This window comes from Amblyomma americanum, chromosome 6 (assembly GCF_052857255.1).
Source record: "Amblyomma americanum isolate KBUSLIRL-KWMA chromosome 6, ASM5285725v1, whole genome shotgun sequence".
NCBI classification, from domain to species: domain Eukaryota; kingdom Metazoa; phylum Arthropoda; class Arachnida; order Ixodida; family Ixodidae; genus Amblyomma; species Amblyomma americanum.
This window is the reverse complement of record NC_135502.1, coordinates 90274396-90302018: the sequence shown is the minus strand read 5'-3', so window position 1 is coordinate 90302018 and position 27623 is coordinate 90274396. Positions and strand designations below refer to the sequence as shown.

The 27623-nt window shown below is 49.9% G+C and overlaps 2 protein-coding genes across 2 annotated transcripts in view; both read right to left on the bottom strand.

The window, feature by feature from the left end:
- Positions 1–7674, bottom strand: part of LOC144093838 (uncharacterized) — a 65188-nt gene extending 57514 nt beyond the window's left edge. Inside the window, exon 1 of the mRNA XM_077627557.1 lies at positions 6966–7674. Coding sequence (XP_077483683.1) covers positions 6966–7536 — 571 coding nt within the window. The 5' untranslated portion in view covers positions 7537–7674. The remainder of the gene's footprint in view (positions 1–6965) is intronic.
- An 8505-nt stretch (positions 7675–16179) lies between these two features.
- LOC144093837 (uncharacterized) lies at positions 16180–27252 on the bottom strand. The gene is made up of 3 exons (XM_077627556.1): positions 26135–27252; positions 23306–24184; positions 16180–18581 (listed from the first exon to the last, which is right to left on the bottom strand). Exons 2-3 carry the CDS (start codon positions 24090–24092, stop codon positions 18277–18279), a joined length of 1092 nt encoding a protein of 363 aa, XP_077483682.1. The 5' UTR covers positions 24093–24184; positions 26135–27252; the 3' UTR covers positions 16180–18276.
- Between the last annotated feature and the right edge of the window lie 371 nt (positions 27253–27623).

The window sequence follows — 27623 nt, the reverse complement described above, 5'->3', positions numbered from 1 at the left end:
AACAGCGTGCAAAGAACAGTTGTCGTTGTCAGCTGCAGTACGCAAACCAGGAAACCGAACACACACAGAGACAGTACTAGGTCATATACCCAGCTCAAATTGAGCACATAAACTGGCCCAATTTGGGCGGTAGACAGGCCCGTGCATTCGCCGTACCGGCCTACTAATCACTGCGGGTGCTTTGGCAGGAACATCTCATTCGCATCCGCTTTCTGCCTTCCGACCTCGGTTCAGTTCAATGTATGTTCGCTGGACATCGTCACCATTGAAGTCAGCTTACTTCACTTCTTTATGCTAGTTATGGCAGAAACTAGCAAATTCTGCTAACCCTTTTTTTGTCTGTAAACCCATTGATTTCAACAAATTTAATTTCAGTTCTTTTGCACATTGCCATGTCCTCCTTACCGTTTAAGTGGGCGCTTTAATACCAAGGTTGCGAAATCTGCCCTTGTCTTTTCACCATCAACCAATAACTGGTGATATGTGTTGATATGTTTATCAAAAATAACTTATCAGGTAGCAAAGTGCCACCTTATTCAAGTTTCTTCACACATATGGAAAGTTCGCCTATTAAGCGAGTCTACATGCGTGCGCTCAGATGTTTTACACAGCTCCAAAACGCTACAGAGAAGTGGCTAGAAGCTGCAATGCACTTCCCTTGAAGCCACTTTTTTTTTCTTTTTCAAATAAGACATAAAATGCTCGATATGAGAATGCGCAGGTCCTGCTCACTGCTTCTTTCGACCCTGCTACCGTCATGTGCCACAGATAAGAGCACGCAGTACGTATATAGCATCTTCTCACAGTGTTTTTTTTTTTTCTCAACTGGATCGCGTATCAAAAGAGCCCACGCTGTAAGCGCGCTTTCTCGGCAGTGTAAACACGCGTCGGAGAACCCAGTGTGCAGAAAGTCTACGAGGCGACGCCTTTGGCCGCATCTTCCACGAATCTCCCCTCCAGACTACAGCTGATAGCAGCGAGGCAACGGCAACGCACCCGGGCTAGCGCCGGCTCTTGGCATGCGAGCCAAGCGCTCGGGCTCAGCGCGCGCTTTTTGCGTGCAGTACTGGCAAAACTGAACGAGTCGTGACAAGAACGCCACTGGTTCAAGTTTCGAAATACAGTCGCGCTAGTGATCATAAATAAGAATGAGTTTTTTCTGAGCATATCTGAAGGATGCGGTAACAGCTATATAAGTGCTGCGTCTGCGGGCCCTTCTTGAACAGGGAACAGTAACATGCAACGAAACAACGAAACAAACTTCATATTACACGAATGCTCTGTCTTCCCTCGCTTTCATGGCTGGACATGCCGTGAGTATGGCTCGAGCTGTACTGCACGCATCTGCTGGTGAGCCGGAGTTAGAGGGTTGCTGAGGCCTAGGGCCGGTTGGTCGCCAGTGGCGAGGGGGGCAGACAGGGTTTCTGCAAGGTCTTATACACCCACGGAAGATACGCCGCAGTCAAACAGTGTCCCATTGAAGCCGGCCTGCTGGAACTCGTTATTAGGGACCCATCAAGATACGACGTCGCCCCCCACCTCGGGCTGCCTTCCTCTCCACCCACCTCATCCCCCCCCCCCCCCCTCCCCCTCGCCGCTTCGAGTTTCGCCCCTGCCCGACTCGACTCGCAGCGAACCCTGGTGGCAGCAGCGTCAGTGACACACACGCACACCGGCAGCATCGATCATTAGGCGCGGCGCATCATCAGTCAGCGGAAAAGGGGGGACCGACGCCACCTATGGTCGGGCTACGCTCGCCCGGGCAGCTTCCACTGCGACTGCCTGTCTAGCCACACACACGCGCGCACAGGCCCTCACATACACACGTACGTACATCCACGGACTGAGGAAAGGCACACTGCGCCTATATATATATACATACATATAGACATGAGCCCGAGGTTCCTTCCGTGGATTCCTGCGGGCTGCTCGTGGAAACTTCCTGCGGGTGCGCGCTGGAAATGCGCCCGCCGCGCTTGGCCGCGTATTATTAGGTGGATTCCGGCCAATATCTTCGGAAGCATCGATTGGACATAATGGTTTTTTGCGCGGAGTAATTTATGACGCTCGCACCCCCGTCTCGCGAACTCCGACGACGGGGTCTCGGAGCTCGCGCGCGCCGACAAAAGGACCAGCTCGGAACCTCTCCGCTTTTCCCTCTTCCCTTCCCTTCCCTTCTCTCTCTCTCTCTCTCTCTCTCTCTCTCTCTCTCTCTCTCTCTCTCTCTCTCGCTCCTGTCTTTTACTGCCTGTTTCGCTCTTACAACGGCGTGTGTACAGTACAAGTGCGCCAGGTGTAAGTAGGTTGGGGTATGCAGCTGGCTTACAGCTCAGGTTGAGCAGCAAAACAAGCCGTAACATACACGGTCATAAGAAAGAAAGCATGATTGATGACACAATGTCCTGCACGAGCTCCTAAAGGAAGCACGCTTCGAATTGTTCCTTCACGGTAAAATCTATATGCTTGCTTCTCCAAATAAATGGCTGTAGGAACTGCTCTTCAAGTATAGCTTCATAGATAATATCGTCGAGTTAAGCAGTCTGGTGTGCACTGGTTATACCGCGCGGTCGGGAGAGCAAGAGTACATGCTGCACGACCCTGGGTTAGAGTTTGGCACCGCCTGCACTGATGCAGTTTGTGAGGTCGAATCTTTGAGGAATTCTGAGCGTAGAGAGCGCCTGTAGGGTGACACCAGAAGAGGCATCAGGCAAACAGTGTAAATAACAGTGTACCTTATTTCACTACTTCAAATTGCTTTGACAGGTGAAACACCTTAAAAGATGTTTTTCACTCTCCATGTTTTAATTTAAAGGGGCTGTGAAAGGGGGTCTCAACAAAGATGCGATATGCTACATGATGCTAAATGACAGCGCTTCACAAATATCCTCCAGCAAGAAGATTTATGATGCGTTTTATGGAAGCTGAGTTATATGTAGTCAAAATTAGAATTTCCGCGGTTTCGCGCCTTTCCTTCTCCTCGTCACTTTTTGCACGCTGAAATGTCGGCGCTGCTCCCCCGGCTTCCGACGTGCGCGAACCAAAGATAGCAGTCTGCTGCTGACGTAACGAGCGCTAAATGAAGCGTTGCGCGCGGATTCGGGCGAAAGCCCGGCGCCGCTGGTCGCCGCTAGGCGCGGAAGCGGGAGTTTTTAAAATTTGTATGGTAAATTATCGGCTCGATTTTGAGCTCTTGTACGCGGCATGAACGCTCGGTGGCCTGTTCTCTACATAATGCAGGCATTTTATAGCCAACCTCAAACACCTTTTCAGGGACCCTTTAATGTGACATTGCTAGACCTCGACACAATATTACACAAGACTAGTGTTTTTAATCTTCAGTAAACGTAGTGAGATGTTGTTTTTATTCTTTCAGGGGAGGATGGAGGGGTCGTCTTAAAGCAAGGCAGATAATTTTATTCCGTATTCAAGGCCTTTTGCACGAGAAGGTCCAAAGTTGTTGCGCAAGGAACAGGGCTGAGATAACACGCACAGAATGGCGCAAAAACGAACGTTTCGTGCCCACTTGTCGCAGTAGAATTTCCAGCACAAAACCATGGCCAGTGGTTTCACTCAAGCCATGAGGCTCAAGGGACCAGCTCTGGAAACTTGTCGTGCCGTGAATCAATGCTTAGAGAAATCCTCAAGCTTTCGATGCTGTTGAGCACTTTTTAGAGCGGCATACATACCTTCTTGAGCGCAGCTCAAGGTTAAAATCAGCCGTGAGCAAAAATTCGAGTCAGGGTAATTAGAAACATTCTTAACCGATAAGGGATCTGGTCTCATACTAACAGCTGACTGAAGTACAAAGCATCATATTCCCGCGGGCAGCCTAGGTAGCACGAATATGATCAGAATGCCTTTTTATTTTATGCGCATGTTAGGTACTAGAGACTGACACTTCAACACATACTCCTACCACCCCACCGCTGGGCGTGTTTATTATCGCTACTGAAGCACGTGTATACCGCAATGTTCACATCTTACTTTCTATTGTCAACCGTTATAGTATGGCAGTCGGGTGCAGGAACCTTTTTCAGGCAACTTTGTCCTATACATAGGAAGCTCTCCCGCTGAACAGTTCAGCAAGACCCTTTCGTTCCTTCGGTCCAATAAGAGGTCGTCTTTGGATGCGTGCATAATATTAGTTAGCACAACGCTCTAAGCTTTCAGTGCTTGCAAACTACGTGTTTACAGATGTAGTGAAATCTTTGTGAAGAATTTTATTATGCCATGCGACTAACGCCACCTATCCGTTGCGCTCACGCAGAAAGTCCCGCGACGGCAGCGCGCACGGGTCGTGCAAAGGAACGGCGTGAGGACGATTGGTTGGCAGTGGAGGCGTGTCCGAGTTCAGCCAATCATGGCTCCGCATATTGTATTGCGGCCAGTACCGCGTTTCTTCCTTCAACTTGCCGAGCAATACACCTGGACTGTTATTCGCTCTCGTCGTTAGCAAAAAATTTAGGTCTGCACCTCCTATTCAAGGAAATTTTTAAAAGTGGTTCCCATGTGTATAACACGCATTAGAATTGGTCTCAACGTTCATAAAGAATTGGTAGCTCACCGATAGCTTCAATCGTCTGAACGTTATTCCTGCTATATTTTTATTCATTGGGTGGGCTCTAAAACATGAAACGCGGTAGCCTTAATGAAAATCAAGCGACAGGCCTATGCAGAAGTAGTCGATTTTTTTATGTGTTTGTAACTGGCAGTGTTTCAGAGGTCGAATTCACTCGTTCGGAGATTATTTATGCTACTACTGCTTTGTATTCTTCGAAACAAACTGAACAATTCGCTGCGCTGTAACTTTCAAGGAGAATGGCGCAGAATTTGCATATCTTTGAAGAGTTTGTAACCGGCACAGTTTCAGTGGTCGAATGTATTTCGTTATTCAGGAGCAAGAGCGGTAGACATTAGATAAAAATTCGCAATTTGGCGGGACATATTGTAACATAGATGTATAGGTCTCTTTCAGTAATTGATTCATTCGCCAATCCGCGCGAATGGTGTTAACTCATTGCTCACTGCTACATGGAGGATAAAAACAATCGAATGGAAATAATCTGCTCATACACTTTATAAGTGAGCGTAATAATGTGTTTACGCCATGCTTAATTCATTACGAGGAATGATTGACATTCCTGACTTCTTACACATAGACCAATCGATGTTCAGACCCTCATCCCGAAAGCACAGCTGAGGCCAACGTTTTAAAAACACTATGGTTAGTCTTAGGTCGACTGACTTGGCTTCATGGCAGTGCCTGCTAGTACTGTTTGTCGACGGCTTTTGTATAAAAGCAGTGATTGTTAGGGGAATATGTTAGGTTAACACTAATGGCAAAAAGAAAGACTGTGACGACGCCAGAGCACACAGAGGTACAATAGTTTGACTATAAGGGAACAATTTACCACACATGGCACAATAAACGTCCACACCCCGCATTTTGGCGTGGTTTGGAATTAGCAGTGCCAGTGGATTAAAGGATGTTTTTCAGCTACTGAGCACCCGTCCATATAAATATGGCACTGAAGCGCTGTTCCCCATTAATATAGGGCCCGAGGAGGTTCGTCTATGTTCATTGTAGAGCGTTGTTATCGGCGAGTTAAATTGGTCAGCAAACCTCCACGCGCCGCGTATATGTGCAAAAACATGGTCGCCAGAGAACGGCAGCCTGATTAAGGCAACGAAGTTGTCAGAGTCTACAGCATAAATCCATATGTCTCTAGCGCGAACGTGCTTGCGCGCGTTATCATAGCCCACGGCTGACATGACACCTAAGCCGCCCGCCAATCGTCATCCCTACGTGAACGTGGTTTGCACGCCTGTCAAGTTCTTTAGAAAACTGCGAATCGGTCAGCCACGCTCATTTCCAAGACACATTATCTGCGTGGAATGCGACACTTTTTCGAAGAAAGAAATTTCCACCAGGATTTTTTTGTTGTTGCCACAACCAACCGCATCATATAACGATAAGAAGAAAGGTACCTGTTAGTTAACTCTAAAACCTATGTGTTCTTCACTGGTTTGACCAAAGTTATCAAATTGGCGATGACAATGCTCCACGAAGGATGCGCATTGAAAGCCGTATTCTCTGTCGGTTCTTATACATTCTGCCTTTTTTTTCTTTCGCACGCAGCGAGTCGAAGCTCTCCGTGGACGGCTTTATGTGCTCGAGCGCGGTAAAAGAGCGTTTTGCGAGCGACAGCGTGACGTGACAACATTTATCTCTCCTCGCGCACATGTCATAGCGTGCAAAAACACGGCGTACAACAATCGCGCGCGGCCGTTTCGGCTGTCCCTGGCTGCGTTTCCGTGCAACTGCGACAGCCCACGCACACAGACAGGTGGCAAAAGGCGCGCGATTAAATCCCGCGTCGCAATGCCTTGTACCCCGCATCCGGCTTTGGGTCGGAACGCACGTGGACAGAGTTCCAAACATCCGATCAGCACAAGTGCGCCAAGAGCGGGAGGGCCCTCCTGTTCGGCGCGACAGAGCCCGAGCCCCGAAAGCGAGAGGGCAGGGACTCAAGGAGGAGCAGCAACGCTCTCGGTAGCGGCGGGACCGAAGGTCGTAAATTTGTTCGGGCCGTTAAAACTGCCACGAGCGCGGTCGGGATTGGGTCGCGCCCCGGTCATTCAGAAGCTCGGTTGCGCGGCAGGCAGCTAAACGCGGCGCTAGATCTCACCCTCCGCGAATGGCCATTGGGTTGTTTCGTTTTATGGGCTCCCTCGAGCACGCCGGGACCACTCGAGACGCGCCCCGCGGGCACGGCGCTGACAGGATTACGAGCCGCGCGGACCTCTCAAGAGCCACGAGGGGAGGAGACGGCGATATTTACGAGCGCCGGGCAAGAGGCCCGTTCTGGCGCGTCCCGGCAACGCCTCCGCGTGGTCGAGCGCGTGCGCCGCGGCGGCCGCGTGTTTACTACCGCGAGTGTGCGCTGCGTGTGGCAGCTACTCACTCTGGCCGACGTGGACTTTTCGCATCCAGGGGTAGATCTGCGGCGGGTTTGCTGGGTAGGCGGGCTTCTGCTGCGACGACTGCTGCTGTTGCTGCTGCGGTTGCGCCGTCGGCGTGGCCTGCGCCGCGGCGGCACTTCTCGGCGGGCTGTGCGGCGGGCCCTGCGCGGGCTGTCCCGGCGACGGCGACGAGCCGCGGGTCTCGGGGCTCGACGGCGACTGGGTGCTGGAAGCGCTCAGGTCCTGCGGCGAGGCGGCCGTCGACTCGGGCGCCGCGTACTTGCAGCTGGCCGCCGACGGCGTGGGCGTTCGCGGACTCGGGTGGCCGGCGCCGCCGGGGAGCCGCTGCGCGCAGCCGGGAAAGCCGCCGTGCTCGGCCGCCGCGCCGCCGTTCTGCAGGTGCGCCGCCGGCTGACTGTACGGTCCGCCGTAGGGCTGCACGGGCGACGCCGGTCCGCTGTAGCAGCCGGTGGCGGCGTACGGTTGCACCTGCGGCGTGTAGTAGTCCGATTCCTGGCCTCGCTGCTGGCCGTAGCAGGAGGCCAGCGAGTTGACGAACTGGTACGAACTCATCGGTGTCGCAACTCAGGGCCCGCCTGGGGGCGCCATGGGCGCAAACGCAGGGCAGCACACGAGAACACACAAACTGGCAGGAGCACACGATGCCGACCGAACTCCACCCGATCAAGCCTCAGGGCACGACTGTGCCGCCGGCCCACGGCCGCTCGCCTGTTATACGTGGAGGGGGGGGTCTGGAGGGGGGCAGCCCTGGCCACAGCGCCCTCTGCACCTTTTCGCCGAGGGAGAGAGCTCCGGCGGGGTCCTCCGCCGCCGCTGCTGCTGCTTGTCGCTCACTGCTACGTCGCTGCCGCGCGCCCCATGATCGATTCCCTTCTGGGCGAATGAGACGCCAAGAACATTTCCCTCCTAGCCCTGAGACCGCATTATAATTTCTTCCAGCGGCAATTAATATCTGCCAGCTCTCTCTCCGGTCCCCCTCTCTCCTTGCTCGACCGGGCGTCCGCCGTCGAGAGTAGTCCGGCTACGCGCGCCGCAGGCCGCGCCGCCTCCTCGCCGACGGCGCGCGACGCGGCCTCCGCTGCGGAGCCTGGAGCCGCGCGCGAGGAGGACGGCCTCCTCGCCCGCGCGAGAGGATTTTCCACTCTCGTTCCCGGCTGCCATGGCCACCCCTACCGCATGACGTAAACGGCACGTGACAAAGACGCTCCGCCTCGACGGGCGCACGCATGCGCACGGCTGTCGCGGATCGAGCGCGCCGCGAAACCAGGTTTATTTTGCGCGCCGGCGACGGAAGTGAATGGGGCCGGAAGTCGCTCTAGTTTAGTAGCGCTCCGACGGTCGCCGTTGTTGCATCACAGGCGTCGGGGACACCCTCGGTGCTCCCGGCGTCTGACACGTTACCCGTCCGTACTCGCTGGCGCGCGATCAGGTCGCGATCGAATTCACTTGTCGGCACGCGATTTTCATTTCTTTCCGGCCGGATAAAAGAGCACTCAGGACACGAGGTAGGATTTTCGTTTCGTTTCAACCGGTTTCCATTTTTGTTCACAAACCCGGAGCGCTTGTCCTCAAAAGTTGCTCATATTTGCCGATGCCAGACAGTGTTTATCTGCTGAATGAAGATCTGCGTCTTAGTTTGAAGGTCAGGATAAAGAATCATTTTCGTATGTGAAATAAAACTCCATTTGTCTCTGCTGTTGCCTTCGTGAGCTCTTTCTCGCGCGGTTCCCTGGGCCCGGTTATATGCTTCAGATACGCTTTCTCCTTTACTAAATACTCCTTTAATAAATAAATCGAGGGTCATGTGGCTTTACACATGGCGTAATACAAATAATAATTTATTGTATTACCGCTTATTTTTTACGACCAATATTTGGTGAGATTTTAACAACTGCCTTGATTGCCGTATTCTACTGAATAATTTGCTACGGATACTATTTATTCGTGCTAAATTTATTTTGTCGCTTCAAAATTCTTTTGAATGTAACGAATAATGATAAAAAAAGGAACACAAGGCCTGATGTTCAAAACAATTTTTATTTCAAAGCAATCGTACGGAGCAATGCCCCGCGACTCACCCTAGGAGAGAGACCAACCCACGCGGCCAGCCACGCCGCAGGCTCGCAACGGCCGCGCGGTTCAAAAGAGGGCGCCAAAACACGACGCCGCGCAGCTCGAGGACGCCATAAATCTCGGGAAGCGTGCAGCTCGGAAGGTGCCGCCTCCGGCAATGCCGGCGGCTCTGTGCGTCTCGCCGGCGTCTGTCGGCGGCCGTTAACAGCCGTTAAGACGCATTAACACCCTTTGTCCTACACCAAGAAGGTGCGAAGACACAGCCCGATGCGGATCGCAGGTAAATCGTTCCTCTTTGCCGTCGCTCGCCGCCGTTCTTTGTGGCTGCCCGGCGCTCGATGGAGGCCGCCATGACTGCTTTAAGCGGCAATGTAAACAAAGATGGCGCCGCCCATGCTCGCCATAGGCGCCGGCCGCTGGTCGGGCCCGCGCGTTTTGACGCTGTTGGCGCCCTGCATACATCGAATCTGGTGAGGTGTTGAGTGTCCGACGCAAAAGATTCTTGGGCCGCAGTGCAATTTGTGTTGCCGATCCCTGCGGCTTATTTTTGTTCATCAATTTTCATTTCCGTGCGGGCGTGCTCACTTGAATACGCCGTCAGGGCGATAAGCGACGGTTTTACCGTGTTATCGGCTAATTCCGCCTGTTCACAGGCACTCGTCTTCGATTTTACTTTTCTGTCACACTAGTTAGTACATTTATTTATCACATCTGCGAGCAATACGGGCGCCGCACTGCTCGCAGCGATAGTTGAGTACCGTGGAATTGTTTCGCATTGTTAGCTGATGCATCGAATGGCGTTGCTTTTCATAGGCAACCCATGAACGTCTGCCGAAGGTGCTGACTAGTTTTTCTTGTCACTGTAAGCACATGGTGATCGAAAACGGTCCGTGTGCAGGTGGATTATGTCGAAACGCTGCAGTATAAAGCAGTGTGTAACTCAGGGCTGTAGATTAATCGATTGGAAGTGTCATGACGTAATCAATGAATAAATAGGGCGCTTGTGTATTGTGTTTTTAAAGGCAGACGGCGCCCGCATTGAGCCATCACATCTGCCAAATCCACAGCTGCAGAACGCTTTTGCATGATGAGCATTGCCGACGGTCCGGCTCTATATGCTTTTCCTTCATCACTCTTTTGGGATCAATAAGCACGTTCGTTTCAATTCTCGAACACTAAGTGCTTAGTGTTTGAAAATAATGATAGTGGGAGGAGCCCGGGATATTTGTACTTTGCTTGGCAGCCCACTTACATCTTCTGACGGCTGCATGTGCAATGATAACCAGATAGCAGACCGCCTTCGTCAGCGCTACAAAGAATTTGCTTGCGTGTTAAACTTCAGTATGGGAAAGTTTTAAAGCATGCCATTCGTGCGTGTTGCCTGCTTAATATGGCACACTTATGCATGCCTTGGCTTCCTGCTTCCATATGATGAACATACACTATTCGTTATCCCAATGCTGTGCCAGTGAGAAATGAATGGCCTCAACCAGTGAATTGTGTAGTGCGCGGGAAAGTTCGACGCGTCACGTGGTAGTATACCCGAAGCTGCAGGTCTTCGATTGTAAGTGGAGACATTTCTTTTAAAACTTAATTATGCATTTGCAGTGCAAGAGTGCTGCAATTGATGAGCTTATAAAAATGAAGGGCAGTATTTTTATGCCAAATTATAGCACTGTTCTTAAATGCGACGTCTTGGGATTTAGTCACATCTGGATGTGTATCCACTGTTCCGTGAATGCACTGTGTTGCGCGATACAAGCAGTAAGGATTCCCGTTGTTTCACCGCGTGAACAGATAAATGGATCGTTATACTTTTAATCGAATAAATGATGCGAGTGTTGCTGCTAGGTCCAAGATATTACCTTGCACACAATACTGCTGTAATTCAAAACGCGAGAGGCACGTATAATATTTTTTATCACAAAGAAAGGTTTGCAGCGCCAGGTAAAGGAGCTGTACTATCAGCAGCAAATGAAACACGAGCAAGACCAGTGAAATGCCAACACAAAAATACGAACGTGTTAGCTGCATATGAGGAAATACAAACGAGGTATATTTACTCTTCCAAACTGCAGTCTTAACTTGCGCAAGTATTGATCTTCCTGCGGCTAAGTTCACATTTTGCTGTTTCGACTGTCTTGTTCCCGTTTCATTTGTTGCGGCGGCTGCGTTTTTATGGAGGAAAAACGCTAAGGCGCCCGTGTGCTGTGCGATGTCAGTGCACGTTAAAGATCCCCAGGTGGTCGAAATTATTCCGGAGCCCTCCACTACGGCACCTATTCTTCCTTTCTTCTTTCACTCCCTCCTTTATCCCTTCCCTTACGGCGCGGTTCAGGTGTCCAACGATATATGAGACAGATACTGCGCCATTTCCTTCCCCCCCCCCCCAAAAAAAAAAAACAATTATTATGGTGGTACATGCCTGCCCAAGCGTGACGTACGTGTTATGGTTTGCTCTCGGACGTATAAGTGGATCGGAATTTAGACGTACAACTCGCACAGACTCCGGTATTCTTGTTTTTTTTTTCTATTTTTACTTCAGTCATACTGCTTCTTACTTTTTTTGTGTTTGCAAATCCTTATGTGACAGGAGTAAGTACCGGCCTTTGAGTACACGCTCAAACAGTTTGCTAGGAATACTTTTTTTTTTTACATGAGCATTATGTGGAGGGCCCGAAGTCAAAACTATAATTTTTGTCCTTTCGAAGTACTTTTAAGCTAGGAGCACGATCAATTAAGTTATTTTCGTGATTGATTCACAACACAAACTAGATTGGTTTTTGCTGCGCGAACTGCGTTATCACTTGCAAATTGCTTATTTTTTCATGTAAAGCGATAATCATAGAGATTTGTATGTTTTTGCGTGCTTAGCTTTGTTCAAACAAACCAACATTATAGAGCTTCGATGCTAACTTAGTACAGAAGAGTTCTTTCATAACGAGTTACTGACCTTCTAACCAAGCATTCATAATTTATTTCAGATGTTTATGTTGAGATGCAAAGGGACAACCCTAATTTAGGCGCTCGATATGTCGATCCCATGGCAAATACAATGTCATTTCATCGTAGTTTTTTGTCACGCGGCTGTAGTTTAATTAAATTCGCCATCCAATAAGTTTGGAAACTATTTTGCACCCACTTATGGTTCGAATATGTTGCTTCGAGAGTCACAACACTGCACACAGGAATGTAAAATTAGACCGAAAATCAGAGGTGAGCAATCGTGATGACTTAGCCAATTTTAAAACTAACAACGACTCCTTTTCTGCCTTTCGGTATACAAATTCACGTACTTATTTTCCGGCGTAAGAATATGCTTCCTAATGCCTATATTCTCCGATAAAATGAGCTATGACACGTAGTAGTCTTTTTCCCTGTCCGGAATTGAGTGCCGTTTACTTTTTTATTTATATTCGGTAGCCGCCGTGTCGCTCTGGTTGGTGTCGTCCGGAAGTCGTGTCAGCGAACGGTTTTCTGAGTCTTGATAGCTCTTTCCCGCGAATATCTTGAGAAGTGCCGTAACTTCTCTTTTTGCGAGCCTTAAAAGTGTTTTGAGCGTAATTATGAGTGTGTAAAAGTATTGAATTAAAAGTTTGCGCATATATTTCAGGCTATACGGTTCACATTGTCCTTTTCTCCATTCACCTGTTACATTACCTTTTTTCGTGACAGAGCGCTGGGAGGAAGGCGGGAAGTTCGGCGAATGTAAATCAATGGAATTGACATTGAATTTGACATGCGTCAGGGGCGTCGGTGAAGAGGGCATGCACTTAATAACAGGCGATTGAAGTACATACGTTATTGTAAGGTGCAGCTGTTTGTCACAGTGAGCATTGGTAGCGTAGTGTGAGAAGCGAAAATATATTTTTCAATAACACCAATGTTTACTTTGGCACTAATCGTTATAGTCCTGCCCTTTTGTCTCACTGTGATAAATTGCACATGCGCAGTCATTTATTTCGAGAATAAGCGTTATACTAAAGTGAGGCATGCAGACATCTTTTCCCTTAAAAAGCTGTACAGCATGCAATAGGAAATACTCGAGATGTATATATCTAATGTGGTAATTCCTTGGATTTTGTTTTACCCAAAAACTGTACAACTTGAATGGTAAATACTGGAGATGTATATATGTAGTGCGGTAGTAACACGCCAATCAAGTGCCCTGGCTTTTGTGCGTGAGGTAAATAAAGCAAGGTAAAATCTAAGCAAAAGAGAATCGAAAAAGTGCCGCCAAACACGATGTGAAATTTCATCAGGTGATTATTCAGCAGGGCTGGCAAGGCAATAGTTGAGCTTGTCTTGTTCAGTGTCTATTACTACAGCAGGCATAATGTTCCAGAGCGACTTGTTTTTCCAAGCCGAGAAACAGTCATCTTTCTTCTGTCGGTAATTTTGAGCACTTAATCTTAATCTAATACATGAATTCCATAACTTATGAACTCTAAAAAAGTCGAAGGCGACAATTGCGACAGCTGTTCATTCTGCCGACAGGTTTGTTGTATTCGCATGCCGTTTACTAAATTAGTAAAGAAGGCCGACGAATGTAAAGTGTAAAACAAATGCCGGGCTTTCCGTGTTCCCAAGGGATGATGCGAATCGACTGTGATAGATGTGTTGTTCCCGCTTGTCTTAAAGGCGGCGGTCCCATGGCGGCCATCTTGAAGCAAGAGCAGACCCACCTGAATCAAAAACCTCACATGGCACATTCTCGAGATCACTAGCTGGATAACCTGGATAACGCTGCCCGTGGCCAGCAGATATGCTCGGTAGCACGTGTTATGTTACCGTATACTTTGACATTGTTTTTTCTGTACAAAGTATCACGGCACTCTGCTTACCATGGTACTTTCTAAATGTCAGCGATAACTCATCTACTTTTTTTCATTGGGACAGCGGAAAGAAAATTCTCAGAAGACACTGCTCAGTGGGCTGCTGAAGACATATATACACAAGGCTGAGCCACATGATGAGTAGTAGCAGTAGTAGTAGAATAGTAGCACAAGTAAGGTGGACTGTTATGGTATACGGCAGATGTTAAGGTACGAATACACCAAACACGACCAAATGAAAGAGTACATAGGAAAAAGCTGATGATCCAGTCTCCGTTTTTCATTCCTCCGAAAGGCTGCCCTTTTCGGCCAGCCTACAGCGGGCATCAAGGCGGCATTTCTAGAAAAAAAAAAAAGCGGCCAAGTATGGCGCAGTGCCAATACAACGTCATGTGCTCAAGAGCGAGGGCGACCGAAGCCTTGGAACGGATTCGCGCAGGCTCCTGCTGCAGTGGAGAGAAGGTGACGTCATCGCCGCCGCACTAGTGGCGCCCTCTTCGAGGCGCCTTTCTAACCTACTTTCTAACTCGGTTCACATGCATTTCTCTCGCACCCAGCGGAATTAAATTTCTAATGGCTATAGATTACACTGAGCGGCCAAATGCGGCTCATCTTTTTTTTTTTTTTATCGCGGATCTCAGCGGGAATGAAGACTCTTCCGCGACTATCCGCATCCCATTAAACAGGAAAACGTGTTTTCAGGCATTTGTCTAAGTTAATTTAGGTTATTAGCATCAATAACAGATAAGATGGAACTTGGAATTTGTGAAATTGCGCTGACTGGCACAGGCGTTTCATTTTTCTTGTTCACAATTTTCCTTCTTGCATTACCCATGAGGAAACTGAATTCGGCTTTGAAAAACAAAAAGACAATAATAAATGTGAGCTTTGCATATGAAGCTGCCATTTTCAGCATTCAGCTTCAACTTGTTGCGCTGGAGTGTAGAAGAACGTTAATCTATACAGTGTAAATCCCCAAGCAGTTCCTTCTAAACCGCTGCCATCGCGGTAATCGCTGATCAAAAAGCGCGCCGATCGATCGACCAATCCGTTCCGCCATATATAAGTGAGCAATTTTTGGCGATATTTTTAAGCGCTTAATTTACCCCCGATACACTTGGCAAGGATGCTTGCACCCATTAGAAAACCAATTGATCTCTGGAAGCGCAGGGTTCGAACCCAGTATCTCTCGTATTCAGTGCAGGTGCTGTACCACCAGGCCGCCATAAATGTAGTATAGAGGCGAAGAGAGCGGCTGTAGACGTTGGAAGGTTTGTTTTAACAGGAGATAGTAACAATGATCGCTGGATATTTTTTCGTGCAAACTGCATAAGTTTAGACAGGCAGCTCTGCGTTTAGTGTGTGCCGGTATAAGGAAAACATCTCAACGAGTCTCCATAAGCTTCCCCCTGTGTCTTCCGCGAGGATCTTTTTATGTGCTTTTAAAAGTAACAGTGCTCGGATTTAGCATCTGATGGCCAGCAGATGACCTGTTCAGGTTGGGATGGCATCGTCAGAAGGGAAACCGCCTTTAGCCTACTCACCAAGGACAAATTTGATAAATATTTGTCCCAAATAAAGACGGCTATACTACTGCGACTATTATATTCTTTGCAATAAGTATTACGGGCTGTCTACGAATCTGAGTGAATTTCTCGTAAGCAAATAATGCAGTTAAAAAGGTCAGTGCGCGAGCCCGGCCATATTTTGTGTTCTCGCTTTTTATGGTGCGTGGAAGCGGTGCCTTGGCTTTCAGTTCCTAGAAGATTTACTCAAAACACTAAAGAAATAAAACCAAAACATGCCTTTTCTGGAACGCTTCAATAAAAAATAACTTGCTGGGCGAGTTGGCTTCTGTATCCCATGGTTACAGAGCGACAGAGGGGAGCGACAACACAACGCTGTGTTGTGTCCTTCCTTCTTTCTTCCGTCTCTCGCTCTCCAACCATGGCCTACTGTTCAAAAGAATTATTCAAAATAAAAGCACAAAAGTTCTTTCAGTGCGGTGCTTGAAATAGTGAGGGCGGCTATGCGGCTCATACTGCTTCAGTCTCTGATGGGCCATCATGACACTGTCGGGCTGCATTTCAGCGAATTTATTCGCTATTAGTTTCACTGCTGACCGTTCGTTGCACATTAGACGTGTTTTTCCTAAAAACACAATTAGCCGTAGTTGATCCCATCTTCTTACCTGGTCATAAACCTCTATATAAACATATCGCCTACGCACTTGAAAGAGAAAGAAGAAGCGAGTCGAAAGTGACAACCGTTCGAATGGCTTGTGGAAACGCTAATTCATTTTATGGAGCGACGAAGTCTGTACATCGAGGCACACGCAGAAGCTATAAATAGTTACGTATACATATGAAATCTCGAACTCTATGTCGATGCTAGAAGTGGCAGGCACCTCGCAATACGTCACTGGGTGCACGTCTAAGTCTTTCGATGTCACACACTCCCTGGTATCTATAGGAACAAAGGTAGCAAAAGCGGCCTGCACGTTGAGCGTTCGTCCTTGCTTGTGTGTCAGCGCGACCTTGCTCGCTGCAAGAAAAGCCAGTTTTTAACCTTACCTTGAACATAACGATTCGTGCGCGAACACTTACATAATAATTTTTCTTTCGACACCACACACAGACACCACCGCGAACACGCACAGGAACATACGTATAGGACATTCAAAGCGGCTTACGATCGCGGGTGCACTCGTCTCACGTCCGACCGGGGCCGAAGTCGTCACCGGCAGCACCTCTGCGAACACAGACACACAGCACACTGCCGCAGCAGCGCCAGCACTGAACAGCACAGCCTCTGTGGCAGGGAGGGGGCGCTTCTGCTGCGGGTGTCTTTCGTCGCGTTTGCTGCTCGAGGACCACCACCAGGCGTTTGCCGTCGCCTTCTCCTCTGGTTTCTGTGCTTTCGAGCATCTCCCCTTTTTCAGCAATTAGGCACGCAAGGAGCTCTGCGGCGGCGGCCTCAGCAGCAGCAGCCCTCCGAAGAAGGCGCCCCGTCCTGGGAATCGCTCGGAAGGGGTGACTCCCAGGGGGGTCATCTTCAGCGGGGCTCGGAGCGGGGGGCCGCGCTTAAATGGGTCACTAAATGGCGCGACGAATCCGGACTTCTTTGTTGCCACGCGGATCCAAGACGCCGAAAAGGGTCTCTCCCATCTTCCCATCGCCGTCGCTTTTCGGCGGCCCCCGCTCGGAGGTAATGGTTCCCCAAGACGAGCTCGGGTCGCAAGACAATGGTCGTCGAGTGTCATAAGACCATCAGCGGCGCGCACATGAAGGAAGGGGGCCCGAAGAAAAACGGTCCTCGTGCCGCTCTCAAGAAGGCACCCATCGCGGCGGCGGCCACCTGACGACTTGGGGGCGCCCCGTCGACGGCTGTGCGCGTCTTGGCCATCGCACATGTGCGAGCCCCCCTCCTTTCTTCTTCCTGCTCTCGAGGCACGCTAGGGCCTTTGTGGTCGGGCAGCAGATATGAAAAATCGTCCCGCGACGGAGGGTGCCGAGCGTTTTACGGCGCCCCCACGGAGGACAGTACGTCGTCACCCTGCCGCTTTTGGGACGGCTAAGGACCCTGAAAACGTCCAGAGCAGAGGCGCTGTGTAGGCCATCAGCCGTTCCTTTGCAGAGGCGCACTTTGCGGACCCAAAGCGAGGAATATGGGACGGGGCAATAAATTAGCGGACCTCGAGCTGTCAACCCTTGCAGTCGGTCTTCTTCGAGGTGAGCCTGCCTGGGCGATCTTCGCAGCTGGATTTTCTTTTTCTAGTGTCCCGTTTAACGCGCAAAACATCTTGTTGCACGCAGATTTGGCATACCTATCTTCGAAGACATGGCTTTCCCTGAGGCATCCATTCTGTTTTCTTCTTTCTGGGGCCTGCTACCATTTGCTGCGTTTGTTTGGAACAGTACTTTTGGGCCTATATGCTTTCGTAACGTTGTTTTCCCTTCCTCCAAGAAACTGTGTGCAGATGAGGGCATGATGTGCTGCTGTGAAAATGAAGAGTTTACAACAAAGGTCCAGGAGAAAAAAAAATGAATGTGATAGTTTGGCTTTGCTGTTTTTCTTTTTGCACGTTTAGAACGCAACTAAGTTCAGTTTCTATTTTTTGTTTCTTCAGTAGTTATACTACGATGGCATCGCGTTTGTACTTTGCCCGCCAGCGGTGCGCGGTGCATAAGAGAACAACACTACTTCTACCGCGACACTGTGCGACGCCGCATCGGCTTCTCAAGAACATGCCGCGGGAAAGACATCAGTCGTGATAAGCGATGATGAAAATGTACACTGACTCGACACGCACACACCGACACACTCACACGCACGCTGCAGCAGTGCATTCAGTGCACAGCGTCGGGCCCATCGTGTCCCCATCTCAGCTGTAGACCACACTGTCCAGCATGGTGGCACCAAGCCCCTTGGAGTCGTGAAGCACGCTGACCAGTTCGTTGCCGGGCTTCGGGACGAGCAGGCCTCCTTGAAGCTTGTTCTCCTTCTTGGCCTTCATGCGGCGGTTCTGGAACCAGATCTTGATCTGGCGCTCGGTCAGTCCTAGAGCGTGGGCGATCTCTATCCTCCGCCGCCGAGTCAGGTAGCGGTTGAAGTGGAACTCCTTCTCGAGCTCCAGAGTCTGGTATCGGGTGTAGGTCTGCCGCGTCCTCTTCGGTCCTTGCGAGGAATCTGCATTCAACAGGACAACGGTACTGTGCTTAGCGAGAAAAATAAATCAAACGAACACTCGGTCTCAGTTCACTCAAGGCGGAGCTCTTATAAGCTACAAGAGGCCAAAAACGAAATAGAGGTGTCGCCAGCATCGTTCACAAGCAAACTACTATTGCGTCAGTATTTTGTCACGCGGATCTCTGAGGCTAAGCTATCCACATCCAACAAGCAGTCATCGTTTCCATACTTGTATCGGCGTCATCATCGAAGTCACGAGTTTGAATCTCATGGCGAAGAAAAATATCCCCCTTTCAACTTAGTCTCTCTACTTAGAACTACTTGGTAGCGTTGTGTTATAGATGTCTGATTATGATTTCATGTATTGTCCTTCTTGCCTGCCATATTGTGTCATGTTCACTTTTATTTAATTGATAAGAAACATGTTTCGTCTCTATTGCGCTTCGAAATTGCATGGCTTACCCAAATTCACCCTATGCTTTATTATGTTTATTAATTCTGTATGCTCTCTGCTGCCTTGTAATGGGCCCCAGGCCTAGTCAAGCTACTCTGAAGTAGGTTTTTGCCCAGGGGACTTTTTCTGTTTTACAGAAATAAAGAACATCTGTATGTATGTATGTATGTATGTATGTATGTATGTATGTATGTATGTATGTATGTATGTATGTATGTATGTATGTATGTATGTATGTATGTATGTATGTATGTATGTATGTATGTATGTATGTATGTATGTATGTATGTATGTATGTATGTATGTATGTATGTATGTATGTATGTATGTATGTATGTATGTATGTATGTATGTATGTATGTATGTATGTATGTATGTATGTATGTATGTATGTATGTATGTATGTATGTATGTATGTATGTATGTATGTATGTATGTATGTATGTATGTATGTATGTATGTATGTATGTATGTATGTATGTATGTATGTATGTATGTATGTATGTATGTATGTATGTATGTATCTCTTTTGCTGCCCAACGGACGTTAGCGGTATGGCAAAAAAGCCAGACATTCAGATTTTACTAACAACAATAACTGAGTTGCCTTATACTCGGTCCCGTAAGCCGCTTTGTAATAATGTTTTTCTGACATGTCGTGATAACCATCGTTTCGATGCAATTGCGTTACGTAACTTTTCAATAGGGACCGAATTTCCTTCCAGGTCTATTGTTTCATTGACTGCTTCCCTACAACGCAGGTTGAACTTCTAGCGACATTCGTCAACGGCGTTGCTGTATCATCTAGTGCGGTCATCCGAGCAAAAAAGGGCATGGAAATCTGAAAATGCGTGCTGCGAGTGACTGCCAACTTTATAAATACATATAAAATCGACACTTCCCATCATATATATATATATATATATATATATATATATATATAGGGCAGAAAAAGTTCTTGGGGCTGGGTTGGCAATACACGAAAGAAAACAGGCAGGCGTGGTGGAAGAACGACGTTTCGGCCGTGGACCGGTCTTCGTCGGAAGAAACTGAGCTGCAGGCACCGTCTTAAATCAATATGCCGACGTTATCACTATCTGCACCAATGACAGTGAATACGTGAGAAAAACAAAAGCAAGCTAAAATGGCGTCGAAATCATGCAATTGCAAAGGCGTTTAATTTATCTGTACATTGGTGCATTATTCCGCAACGTGTACGTTCGCCACGTGTCTATGTTCTCTTGGTATTTTAGATGACCCCTAATACGCAACTTGGGCGCTTTTGCGATCGCATGGTTGTGACCCCGTTTTAGATTGGTGTTTTATTTCCTTGCATTTCACCGTCATCGGTGCAGAGAGGGATAACGTCACCATATAAGTACAGTGTTCGTTCACCACATCTGTTTTCTTTCGTGTATTTGTTTCGCGTGATTTGCCACGTTTAAGCAAAAATGATAGGACAGAGAGAAAAATCTCTTCCGGCACTGTGAATATGGCATTGATAAAAATTAATAGGAGCATGCAAAATGTAGAAGGAAATAGTCATTGTACTCGTATACTAGTTTTTCAATACAGAGATCAGACCATAGGCGTCTGTAGTTTTCAGAGGACGTAAAAGGATTGAAGGCACTCACTATATAGACCAGAATGACGTGGAAATCTGAGTCGAGGCTCTCCACAATACACACAGAGCTGTATAGTTCCCAGCAAATTTTGTCTTTCAGTTTAACACAATTTTGTTCATGTTTACGTAATTTAATGAACGATTCATGACTACTGGATTATTTTTACAGTGTACATAAGGAGCAACGGCACTGCCCTAAGTACGTCCATGCGTAATAAAAAAAAAGGAAGACCTTTACGTTCGTTTCAACAAATGGCGCCATAGCATATCTAGTTCTGACAGGCTCCTATACTCAATTAATAAAATGTTGAACAGGCATTCAATGCACTCTCAATGGGCTATCCGTAGGCAGTACATGGGTGTGTGGGAGATTATGTGGGAGGAAAGGAAAACAATGAATGCAAAACATGAACACCTCTGACTGCATATCTTACTTTCTGTGCCTTTTTCTTCAAACTGAGCAAGTGTTCCGCACGAAAATAAAAAAACATAAATCATTGAACCCTGAGCTGAAAAGCAACAAGTGCAAATGTTAGGAAAACTACAGATAGTGCCGATATAAAACCTCGAATGTCGTGTTAAGCAGTGATTTATAGTTTTTTTTTATAGGGCCACGCCCGAATGAACATATATAGGCAAGTACTCAAACATTTTCCTACGCTGCGCGTAAAACACTATGCAGGCACAAGGCTGAGATGATTGCCAGTAAAGAGGAGTTGCAAATAAATAATCATTTAATGGCGAAATATCTGCTCCACATTTGCAGTGAACACGTAATAAAAACGAGCAAAAGCAAGCCGATTAAATCTGGACGAGCGTTTCTAGTTTGTTCGGCTGCCCCCACGTGCTGCACAGTGCTGAGCATAAAAAATTACAGCTGGAAATTTGTATGTTCGGTACACCCCACTGATTTCCTGTGGCCGTCAAAACTCTTCAGTGCGAGCGCAGGACGCAGTCACATTCTGCAAACCATAAGAAGAGTAAGTTGTCAGTATCAAAAACTTGGTGCACCGTTTCACGGGAAGGTTTTGTTTTCTCTAAATTACGAAGCAATATAATTCCATTCAGTTACGCGGTGCTCGCTACTGGCGGCCGACAGATGGCCCCAGCAGGTTAGGGTCCAGGAAAGATGGGCATGATTTGCCGATGAAATTAGAAAAAAAAAAATCGCTTCGGGTCTAAACTTGATATACATTTATCTATCATCCATTTTCTCGCACAGTCCTGCTCTGCGGTCATTACCATGCAGGAGGCGAAAACCTACGCATTTTCTATTGCCTAAGCTGCGTAATCTCAAGCGTGACCGCAGTATTCAGTGTGAACGCTATTTCACAGCGCTGGGCACAGGTTGTTTTACCTTTACTGGGGGGGGGGGGGGGGGGGGATTATTGACCTCAGACTTCTTGTATACCTTGCCTCTTTTCTCCTTTCTTTTTTACCCCTAACTACGCTTCGTAGACTTTGAACAGTCAAAAATGTCACGCGAACTGTCACAAGTCGTTTTGTCAATAATCTGGTCCGATCACATTGTGATGATTAAGCACCTTGATCTGAGTTACACTCGAAGTCCCAAACTGAAATAGGCGGAAAAAGCTGTGCAATGTTACCAATGTAGCTTCATTTTTATAGGCATAAAATGCCTATAATAGAAAGATGGCGCTAAATTATCTAATAACCCCTTTTATTTCATTGTCCCGCGCAGGTTAGCTGAGTGGTTTTGTAATTAGAGAATAATTACCAGACTCACAAGTAAGAGCTAACTTCTCTTTTATTTTCGCCCCGTGACTGCTTTGACCAATGGCTACAGTGAGCCGACGTTCGGTATGAACCGAACAAAACAAGACAAAAAAAATTCTGATAACCGCTGAAAAGATAACGCGAATGCCGACAGCACGTGTGCCAGTAATGCAAATGCGCTATGCAGGCTATCTCCCAGCGGCGAATCAATCTTGGCAGGTTCGCCTTGCGAGATTTTGTTTAAAGTGGTAGCTAGCTTTTAGGGTGAAGACTCCAGCTTTCATCAATGAAAATCCTTAAAGTAAGTCCAAACCAATCAGCTGGACCCTTTCCTTCTGCTGGTGGTAACAGAAAGCTTATTGATTTAAATCTCTGGCAGGAATCGCAACTTCCCGCATTACTGCAAAATATTCTGCAAAGTTTTTAGTCTAGCCCGACTTCAAGAAAGAATGCGAAGATTTGACGCTATGCGCGTCAAAGCATAGAGAAGACTGTATTACGGGCTAATAAAATAATTTTTCTGCCTTTTATCCGACTTTAATGGACTCAAAACTTTGTTGTGTTCTACCTCGACATATCTGCAGACAGGAATAAAAGTTTATTCCATAGTAATGGTACATTAAGGGAGGTGAGCATACCGATGTGCAAATGGAGTGAAGCCATAAAACTGCCATGTGACGACAGTAAAATCCCGCTGAAATTATCTCGTGCTTTTTTTTTCGAACAGCCCAACACATGCCAAAAGCTCCGAAGATTTGTTCACGCGACTTAAAAGAAAGTCTTAATTCTTAAAAAAAATAAGCGTTCAGTTGAGGGCAAAGAAGGCACTGCTCACAGATGTTAGCCTCCGGAAACCCTCCACAATGAAAGCGCACAAGCAAAAGTGCATCATCGTTCAGCCACGGCTTGCCTGAGTACGACTTCATCCACGGGTAGAAGTTCTCCGTCTTGCTCGGCGACTGCGCGTTGGCGGGAGACCCCTGGCGCTCGTTCGCGGAAACCGGCTCGGCGCTGCCGGCGCTCCCCGCGTAGCTCTCGGGCGTCCCTGGACCGTTGCCTTCGGGCTGCGAACCCGCACCGTTGCTGCCAGGCGTCGCCGCCACGGGACTCGAGGCCGCCGAGCTCTGGCCCAAGAACTGCGCCTGCTGCTGCTGCTGTTGCTGCTGCTGTTTGGCGAGGGCAGCGAACGGTGAGACGTTGGCCTGCTTGCCGTACTCCTTGGAGGCGACCGCCGCGGCCGACGTCGGAGCCACGTGGGACTCCGGGGGCGGCGGCGGCGGCCTGGCGGGGACGGCGGCCGAGTAGTAAGGCCCAACACTGGGGGGCTCGTAACACGCACTGCCAGGCTGCTGCTGGTGCTGGAGCACGGCGTGGTGGTGGTGGTGAGAGGGTAGGCCCAGAGGAGACTGGTGGTGAGCGTGGTGCGGGAGGTGGTGGTGAGCGTGCGGCGACGCCGGGTGGGCGTCGTACGCGAGTCCCTTGGGCGCCGCGTCGAAGCGTCCCGAGTACGGGTAGCGTCCGGCGGCGCCGAACGCGGCCGACGCCGCCGCGTACTGGTGGTGGGCGCCCGCGGCGTCGACGTAGCCGCCCGCCGGCGGTGCGGTCGAGTACTTGGAGGGCGCGTACAGGTGCGGGTCCTGGGCGCCGGCGGGCCAGCCCGTCGCGCCCGGCCCCAGGTTGCCGAAGTACGAGGTCATGACGAACCGCCGAGCGCCAGCATCACGGCGCCGTCAAGCGGGGCCTCGACTGCTGCTGCTGTCCGGAGAGGGGAGCCCACACCAACCGGACACTGGGGAAACAATAGCAGCCAGGCGAGAGCAGGCTCCTAAGGTGCCCGTCGGCCGGAGCAAATTAGCGCGCCGCGGTAATCATAGGTAGCCCGTCACGTGACCTGACCGTCGGCGGCCAATGGGCGGCTCGTCCGTCCCGAGCGGTCGCCCGCACGTCAGCCTGCCGAAGAACCTGGCAGCTGAAATGCTTATGATGAGATATGGATTACAAGTCGGAAGAGGGGAACCTCACGTGTCCATTACGAGGCGGAGGAGGGAGGTGGCGGGTAGCCCCGCTCCCTTCTCTTGCCTTTTTTTCCTCCTCGGCTGTCTGCTGGCCGCGCGGCCTCACGTTCGGGGCTCGGAGAGAAGAATACACCTTTGGGGCGCTCGGGACCCCCGCTGACCAATCAGCGCGCGCGACGCTGGTCAGCGGGCAGGCCGTCGCGCGGCGCGCATGCCAACCGGCCCGAGGGTCCACTGATTTGCGGCGCGCGACCACGTCAGGAGCCATGATGGACCCTGACGAGGCCAAGCTGTGACGAGTGACCGGCTGTGCGGAGAGAGACGAGGCCACGCGCGCTCCTCACCTGAGGTCGTCCTCTCCCTCTCATTTCTTTGCGCCTTATAACGTAAAAAAAAAAAGAAACATCGCTCGGACATTCGCTGTATTCGACGCTCATCTTTTATTATCCTGATTTTTTTTCTCCCTCTTCAAGATAGCACCTTAAATTCTCATGAGAGAGAGCCGTACACTGAGTGTGGCCCGAGACACTCGCACAAGAAACAAGTATCCACTCTCGCGCCGTATTTTCAAAATCGCAAGAAAAAAATTGTTGGTACATATCTTTGTCAGCTCATGGCGGCTGAGGAGAATCTGCAGCGCTAAAATTTTGAGCGGCAAGCTCTCCATGCCTAAGACGTGCAGATGCAACACGATGTATCCTTCGATTAATACATATCTAACATAAATGCGGTACGTTGGTAGTGCAGAGCCTAAACGACAGATATGCGCTTCAGCAGCTAGGTGCCTTTTCCCCTTTTGTGAGTTATAGCAGGTAGAAGCCTCTCTAGTTCTGCGCCCCCCTCTGTGCAGCGGAATCTTCGAAGCGCGTCGCTCTAGCCAGACGCTCCGCGGGAAACCCTAAAACGAGCGCGTACGAATGAGTCGGCAGACTGGCTCGCCTATCGCCGCAGGCCCCGGCAGAAGCAGCACCGCCAACGAGGGGAGAGGGCTCTCTCCTCTCTAACGTATTGGGTTACGTCTGTTATGCGCTCAATACATCACGGCCGGAAACACCTTTCGCGCCGGTGTCCGGTTACTCGTGCGTAATCGTTTCTATTCGCACGGAAATTGCTTCGCTGCACCTCCTCGAACGGCGGCCCGGGTTGCGGCAGTTTCGCGTTCTGTTGCAGCAAATTGCTTGCGTGGTTCCTTTTTTTTTTATTTTCTGAATGCTCAGGTGGATCGCTTTAGCGAAAAAAGAATTCTTGCATCTTCGTTTAGGTTCAGCTTTTAACCGTGCAACATTTGCGGCTATCATGGGTAAGTTAGAACATGCGCGGCAGGAGGGGTTAAAGCGGTCAAAATTTGGGCTACAGCAATCAACTGCACAGGCTTCCTATCTTTACGTACTCGTATCTCATAGATTCTTAAATTAATTACAGGGCCTTTTATTTAAATTTTCACTTGAAGTAGCTTCCCGCCTTGGTTATCGTCTGAAAATCGCGAGACCTTCGATCAAACCTACGATAGTTTTTTTTTTATGAGAAACAAGTTTGAGGACACTGCGAAGAACAGCATTGAGAGCCTGAAATCGACAGGAAATTGGGAGATTTACAGTTTCTTCTCAATATCGACGTACATTTAAATCCCGGACATTTCGACATCCGTTCATACGCTTCATCGAATCCTCCCCGTAGCCGAAAGATGAACACACATTGCAAAGCCCGGTGGTGTCTCTACTCACCTCTGCCGACGTCGTCGTCAGTGCCGACCCTCTCCGAGAAGTGGCATCCGATTCGGCGCAGCAGTCACCGTAGCTCTCTAATACCTGAGCTCCGTCAGCCGCGGGAGGGCAAGTCTGGCGAGCACCGTGTGCGTGAGCCAACTCTTTCGAGGCCTTTGCCGCCGCCGCCGCGCGTGGCAGCCACCGTGGATTCACCAGGGGCAGGAGGACCCGGGCTCTAAATTTAGCCTCGAACGACGACAGATGTGTGGGTCGCTCCCTGCGCTTTTCTTCATTTCCAAAGCGTTTTTGTCGCCGTTTGGCTGCCCCGCCGCTCTCGCCGGCAACGTGTAGCGTGAGGCTCGCGCCTGAACGCCTCGCACGAACCCGGTGTGTCCCGCCTTTCCTTCTCTTTCCCCCCCTCTCTCTCTTTATCGGTGCCGACCAAAAGCTAGCACCGCCGCGCACGCGAACGGTTTGTGCTGGCACACACTGACAAGCACACAACAAACACAAGCTCACATACGCGCACAGACACACACACACTGTAGCAGGAGCCCCGAAGATCAGCCAATGACCGGTGGCAGCAGGAGCAGCAGCCGCGCGCACAACAATCGGTCAGCGGAAGAGGTGAGCGGTCACTACCTCGCCTCCGTCCCTCCCGAAGCGGGGCGCGGACCGCGACACACGCACGCACAATAATCACGCTCCCTGGGCACACATCGCGGCGGGGGATCCGCGCCGATTGTTGGCGCGGCGCTCGCCCTTCCGGCCGCCGCCGCCCGCGCGCCCTCCGAAGAATCCCCGGGGGGTCCTCCTCCGGCGCGCTCGTCGGGCCGTCCCGTCCGCGCCGTCAGGAGTCCGTCAGAGAGAAGCGTCCCGCCACGGCAACGTCGCTGGCAGCGGAGTCGAGGCGGCCGCCGCGAAGCGTTGCGCGGCCGCTGTTGGTGAGCGCGATGGAGCCGTCTAATCCAGGTGCGACAGGCAGCCGTCAAGATGACGGCGGAGGTATCGCGGCGCCGGCAGCGTCAAGTCCGAAGAGTGAGGGAAGAGAGCTCGTCCCTCCGGTTCAGCCGTCGCCTCGGCGTGCGTCTGGCTGACGGACGACCCCGGGACACCGTATACGCGCAGAAAGAGTGTTCCCGCGTTTACGTAAGTCACCAAGTGACCTGCCTGGCAGCGGAGCTGGCTGTGAGGAGGGGGGGGGGGGGGGGGGGGGAGGACTGTGTGTGTTTTCTTTTGCGCGGGGCCGGCGCCGCCGTAGCCGTGGCGGCAGCAGCGCGCGTATAATATCGTCGAGGTGCGGGGGACGGCCGTGGGGGAGGGGGAAGGGACGGCCGGTGAGGGCGATGCCGACCCCCTTGCGGTGGTCCGCCTCGCGCGGCGTTCATTTCGATGCGCCGCCGTGCCTACCTTTCCTTCCCCCCACACTCTCCTCGCGCCAGCGGACATCAAGAGCGCTGGAACAGGAAAGCTGCAGCCTCCACGAAGGTCCCCGTGCGGCCGCTCA

What these genes read in the sequence shown, in the direction of transcription:
- LOC144093837 (XM_077627556.1), bottom strand. Translation starts at nt 24,092, where the DNA reads ATGACCTCGTACTTCGGCAACCTGGGGCCGGGCGCGACGGGCTGGCCC. An exon ending in GTGGATGAAGTCGTACTCAG is followed by an intron (nt 18,582 to 23,305) that starts GCAAGCCGTGGC and finishes TGTTGAATGCAG; the next exon opens with ATTCCTCGCAAGGACCGAAG.